At 55.6% G+C, this 5943-nt stretch overlaps 1 protein-coding gene across 2 annotated transcripts in view; it reads right to left on the reverse strand.

Annotated features, from left to right (window-relative positions):
* The window catches only part of SLC29A4 (solute carrier family 29 (equilibrative nucleoside transporter), member 4), a 31954-nt gene that overhangs the window by 14972 nt on the left and 11039 nt on the right, over positions 1 to 5943 (reverse strand). Inside the window, exon 2 of one of the 2 annotated variants that reach the window (XM_011961683.1) lies at positions 1591 to 1770. In XM_011961683.1, coding sequence (XP_011817073.1) covers positions 1591 to 1759 — 169 coding nt within the window. In that variant the 5' untranslated portion in view covers positions 1760 to 1770. Of the gene's footprint in view, positions 1 to 1590; positions 1773 to 5943 lie in introns of those variants that run through there. The other variant, XM_011961684.1, reaches the window with a different exon arrangement.

Consider the following 5943-nt stretch of genomic DNA (forward strand, 5'->3'; position numbering starts at 1 on the left):
AAAAAAAAAAAAAAAAAAAAAATTATAGGATATGGGAGGAGAAGAGTGAACACCCTCTGCCTGTCCTGCTGGGGAAGGGGTCAGCATGTTTAGGGTCGTATAGGGTTCTTGCATCATGCTCGGTGGCAGTGTGACCTTGTCACTGCCTTTGTTTGGAGAGGAGACATGGTTTAGGGAGATATCTACAGGAGCCACAATGGCAAGGGGGGACCGTGATGCTCTGTTTATGGTCACCTTGACAGGCTGAAGTACAGTCCCCAGTTCAAACACTAGCCCTGGTGCTGCTGTGAGGGCGTTTTGCAATTAAAGTTCCTTCTCCATTAACTTTCAGTTCATCAAAAGGGAAATGACCCTGGGTGGGTCTAACCTAATTGGGTGAGACCTTGAGGTCTTCCTGGAGCTCAGAGCCTCCAAGAAGCTCTTGCCCCTGGATTCCAGACTGTCCATGACCTTCCTGACTGCCTGCCTGGCTTAACTAGCTCCCACTTTAGTCACCCAATTTCTTTTTTCTTTTTTTTTCAGACAGAGTCTCACTGGCACTCAGGCTAGAGTACAGTGGCATGATCTTGGTTCATTACAACCACTGCCTCCTGGGCTCAAGTGATTCTCCCCTCAGCCTCTGAAGTAGCTGGGATGACAGGTGTGTGCCTGGCTAATTTTTGTAGGTTTTTGTAGAGACGAGGTTTTGCCAGGTTGTTCAGGCTGGCCTCAAGCGATCCTCTGGCCTCAGCTTCCCAAAGTGCTGGGATTACAGGCGTGAGCCACCGTGCCCAGCCTTAACCCAGGTTTCTGAGCCTAAAGTATTAGCATAGACAACAGCTCCCCCAAAAAGAACAATAGCTTACAGGGTGCCTCCTGAGTGCCAGGGACAGGCCCAAGCAAGATTCTGTTGATTCTAGTGCAGCCACATTGACACAATACTATCCCCCTTTTCCAGAGGAAGAGACCGAGGGCCAGAAAGGAACAGTGACTTGACCGGAGCCCCTGGTGGGTGAAGGATGGGAGGCAGTCTTGAACCTGAGCCTGTCAGACTCCAAGCCTGTGGGCTGTCCACTCTGCAAGTCTGATCTCAAAGTCAGGTGGCCCAGTTCCTCAATGTAGTGAAACTGAGGTTCAGAGAGATTTAGGCCCTTGCCTAAGGTCACACAGGTAGGCTGAAAACCAAAGCTTTGAACCTCACATCCAGTCCTGTTCAGGCACTTTCCTGGCTCCTTTGCAGTGAAGCATAGCTTGCTTTGGCCAACGAGTGTGACCAAAGTGACATGTGTCACTCCAGATAGAAGCTTTATGGATCAGCACATGAGCCATGGGTCCCTTCACCCACCCAGTGAGCACGAAAGCCCACGTTAAGACAGAGCCTCCTCTGCTGGGGGCTGTTGGCAGGGCCCCTAGCACGGACACGCAGCATCAGGGTGGAGACGTTGAGACGGTGGGCGTGTTTGTTATGCAGCAGATCTAATCCGCACTGACAGGCACTGCCTCCAGTCCATGACCACCCATGGTTCCCCGATACCCCAAGGCTTCACTGGGGGTCACACAGCCCAGTCTGCTTCGGGGCAGGACACGCACCTTGCCCGTACCCCTACTTACCGGAGTCCATGAAAGCCGGGATGCCCCTGGCCCTAAGGCCCTGGGCCTGAGCTGCCTCTGCCGCCTCCTCCAGCTGTTGACTGTCGAAGGTGAAGCTCATCACTATGCCCGGGTCTGGTGTGCCTGCCACGCTGGGCTCCTCAAGGCGCTGGCTCCTGACAGAACCCATGGCAGCCTATGCTTTGGAGGAAGCAGAGAGAGCAGGTGAGGGAAGAAGGATAAGAAGACACCCCAGCCCCGATGCCATGCGGCCGAGACTGTATCCCCTGGGGGACCGTCCTTTTTATCCATCCAGAGGACATTAATTTAAGCAGGTAAGCAATGTCATCTGGTGTCTTTTTTTTTTTTTTTTTCTAGACAGGGTCTCACTCTGTCACCCAGGTTGGAGTATGGTGGCGCAACCATCCCTCATTTCAGCCTCCACCTCCTGGGCTCAAGGGATCCTCCTGATTCAGCCTCCCAAGTAGCTGGGACCACAGGTTCGAACCACCATGCCTGGCTAATTTTTTAAAAATTTATTTTGTAGAGATGGGGTCTCACTACATTGCCCAGGCTGGTCTCCAACTCCAACTCCTACCTTGGCCTCCCAAAGTGTGGGGGTTACAGGCGTGAGCCACGGAGCCACCGCACCCAGCCCTCACCCGGTGTGTCTCAAGATGCTCATCCTCATTGCTATCTAGGGAGAAGGGGTCGGTGGGGAGGAGGGCTCAGAGACTGCTGCCCCGGGGAACAACCAAGGTGGCCTGCATGGTGGCAGCGGGCACGGTAAGAAATAGATGGAGTGGAGGAATACTTTGGTGGTGCGATACCAGAACTTGGGGGGCAGTCGGAAACAACAGATGACATGAGTGAGCCTCGTGCGTGCCTGCACCGGGCTGCAGTGTCCTCTGGGAGGAAGGCGCCTTTATCACTCATTTTTCAGCTGAGGAAAATGAGAGTCCCCTTGGTCTCACAGGCAGAAAGCGGGGGAACCCAGACCCTAACCCAGGTCTGTGTGACACTCTGAGCCACCGTGACCCTTGGTCCTGGGGCCAACCACCTTCATGGCGGAAAGTTCTTCCTGTGGTCTTGCCTCAGTGCTTCTTGCTTCAATTTGGATCTGCCAGCCCTGACCTTCGGAAGGAAAGGAAGGAACTAAGTCATCATCTGTCATGGAGATGCTTGCACTGTGTGGGCAGCCCTGTGTGTGCCTGGGGCAGGCTAGCTTTTTCCCCTAAAATGATTTTTCCTTTTTTTTTTTTTTTTGAGATGGAGTCTCACTCTGTTGCCAGGCTGGAGTGCAGTGGCGCGATCTCAGCTCAATGCAACCTCCGTCTCCCGGGTTCCAGCAATTCACCTGCCTCAGCCTCCCGAGTAGCTGCGACTACAGGCGCCCGCCACCACGCCTGGCTAATTGTTGTATTTTTAAGTAGAGATGGGGTTTCCCCATGTTGGCCAGGATGGTCTCAACCTCTTGACTTTGTGATCCGCCCACCTCAGCCTCCCAAAGTGCTGGGATTACAGGCCTGAGCCACCGTGCCTGGCCAATGATTTCTTTTTCTAATAACATGTATTTTTTTTATCTGAATGCAGAAAGGATTTGTGTTCGCCGCAGAGAGTTTGAGGCTAACAGAGAGGACAGCACAGCACTGAGCGCTGAATGTAGTGCCTCAGTTTCCCCAGTATGTGGGAGAGCCGTGGAAAGGCTGGAAGAAGCCCACCCCGAGGGGTCCCACAAGCCCAGAGGAAACTTGACTTTTTGTTTGTTTTTTTGAGACAGAGTCTCTTTGTTGCCAAGGCTGGAGTGCAGTGGCACGATCACCACTCACTTCAGCCTCTGCCTTCCAGGCTCGAGTGATCCTCCCACCTTAGCCTCTTAAGTAGCTAGAACAGGTGTGCATCACCAGGCCCGGCTAATTTTTTTTCTTTTTTGTAGAGATGGGGTCTCATTATGTTGCCCATAGTGGTCTTGAACTCCTGGGCTCAAGCGATCCTCCCACCTTGGCCTCCCAAAGTGCTGGGATTATAGACATGAGCCACTGCACTCAGCCCAGTCTGATTTTCTCCGGGGTTGACCCATGTCACCTCTGCCTGCTCTTGTCCCATCTCCTGGGTCTCATTTCCTCCAGCTCCCCTGCCTCAGTTTACTCCCTTCCCAGCCTCCAGGCAGGTTTCGATGATCAGTTACCAAGCACCTCTCTGTGACTCCATGTCCCCCTCTTCTGGCTCACTACAGAGTTTTAACTGGAGCATGAATGGCGGTCTGGGGCCTCACTGGGGCTTTGAAGCCAGAGCCTTCCCATTTCCAGGTTTTGGGGGACTGGGGAGATTCAGCCCCTGACAGCTGGGGACCAAGCCAGGTGATCAGTGCCCACTACCAGGGGAGAGGCGCTCCCGGACTTCTGGGGGCTGAGAAGCCTGGCGTATCTCCCCTTCTAGGCTCAAGGCTCTACTGACTGCCCGTTGTCAGCCCTGGCCCTCCTGCCATATCTGGAGCTGGGGCGGGGGGAGCGGTGGTGAGCAAGGCTTAGAGCAGAGCTGGGCTGGGCTTGAACTGGGGTGGCCCTGGGAGGGCTCCGCATACCTGTCCTCCCCTGTGAAGTGGACACAAGCCTGACCTCGAGAGTCGTTGGGAGGTGCCAGAGAGTCAGCAAAGGCTGAGAGACCCCGGGGCCCTTTTCAGCCTGCAGGGTCAGGGAAGGGGATGGTGTCAGGGTGACAGTCTTCAACAATCAAATGCTCCTCCTGCTACCTGCTCAGGATACCAGCCTAGCCCAGGACATCCGAACCCAGAAAGGCCTGGTCTGTGTTCAGTAAGGGCCCCCGAGACGCTCCCTGGGACGTGCAGTGCCCCGAACAATCCTGGCCAGAAAGCCGAGGTTTCTGCCTTGCCCAGAGGCCACGCCACCCAGGAAGGCAGACGTGCTTGGCATCCAGCCAGGAGGCGGCTGCTGTCCCCTCTGGCTCAGTCAGCAAAGTAGGCAGCTGCCACCCACACTGCCCGGCTTGGCCAGCCACTGTCCCCATGGTAGAGGGAGTGGGGAGCCTGCTGCAGCCGCTCGCCCCCACCTCTCCTGGGCCACAGGCTTCCAACTCTGTCCTTCCCAGCCCCCAACATGCAAGCCTACTACCCTCCGGGGAAGGCAGCCCAGGACCTCCTGCCCTGTCCCCCGTTAATTAAAATTTAACCACATGCACATTGGCCTAACCACCCCAGCGTTTAAGGGGCTTGGCTCTGCTCCTCCACTCTGAGCTGCCGTGACCCCTTGATGCCTGCCCCGGGGGCCGTTGAGAAGACACAGGTCACTTCTTTGGCCTTGAGGTCACCCCTCAGGTCTCAGTTTCCCCACCTCACAACTCAGTAGAGGAAGCAGAGGGTGAGAGTATGTCACAAACAGGGACTCGGTGGGTGGCTGGTGGGTCAGGCTCAACTACACACAGTAGGCATTCAACAGCTGCACAAGCTGCCACTTAAAGAACACTGCAGGCCGGGCGCGGTGGCTCAAGCCTGTAATCCCAGCACTTTGGGAGGCCGAGACGGGCGGATCATGAGGTCAGGAGATCGAGACCATCCTGGCTAATATGGTGAAACCTCGTCTCTACTAAAAAATACAAAAAAACTAGCCGGGCGAGGTGGCAGGCGCCTGTAGTCCCAGCTACTCCAGAGGCTGAGGCAGGAGAATGGCGTAAACCCGGGCGGCGGAGCTAGCAGTGAGCTGAGATCCGGCCACTGCACTCCAGCCTGGGTGACAGAGCAAGACTACGTCTCAAAAAAAAAAAAAAAAGAACACTGCTATGGGCAAGGCAGGGCTCCCACCCCCTCCCTCATTTTTTTTTTTTTTTAATTTCTATTTTTGTAGAGGTGGCGTCTTGTTCTGTTGCCCAAGCTGGTCTTGAACTCCTGGCCTCAGGTGATCCCTCAGCTCCAGCCTCCCAGAACTGAGATTATAGGAATGAGCCACTGCGTCTGGCCAAGGCCTCTCACCATTCTGCAGGGAGGGCGACTGAGGCACATAGAGGTCAAGTCGGGGGTGGGGGAGGTCATGTGGCTCAGACTGGAGCCTGGCCCAGTGACCCCCTCCGGCTCCTCCCATTTCACGGGGCCTGAAGTGCACAGCAGTCCTGAACGCAGCCCGGGGCAGCTGGAAGCTCTGGGGGTCTGGACCCCAAAGCCAGTCTGGCCTCACTCTGGGGCCACGCTCCTCCGGCCTGCCAGGGAGAACCAGGGGAACCGAATTCCACTTGGAAAGCGGGCCTGGGCTCGCACTCCTGGCTCAACTACCAGTCCTGGTTAGTTGATGCCTGGTACACCCCTGGTCCCTGTTAACCGGGGCTAACGACGTCTCTGCTGCCCTTTCCGCAGCCCAGCGGTCT

The sequence above is a fragment of the Colobus angolensis genome, unplaced genomic scaffold, assembly GCF_000951035.1.
Source record: "Colobus angolensis palliatus isolate OR3802 unplaced genomic scaffold, Cang.pa_1.0 Scaffold563, whole genome shotgun sequence".
Classification (NCBI taxonomy): domain Eukaryota; kingdom Metazoa; phylum Chordata; class Mammalia; order Primates; family Cercopithecidae; genus Colobus; species Colobus angolensis.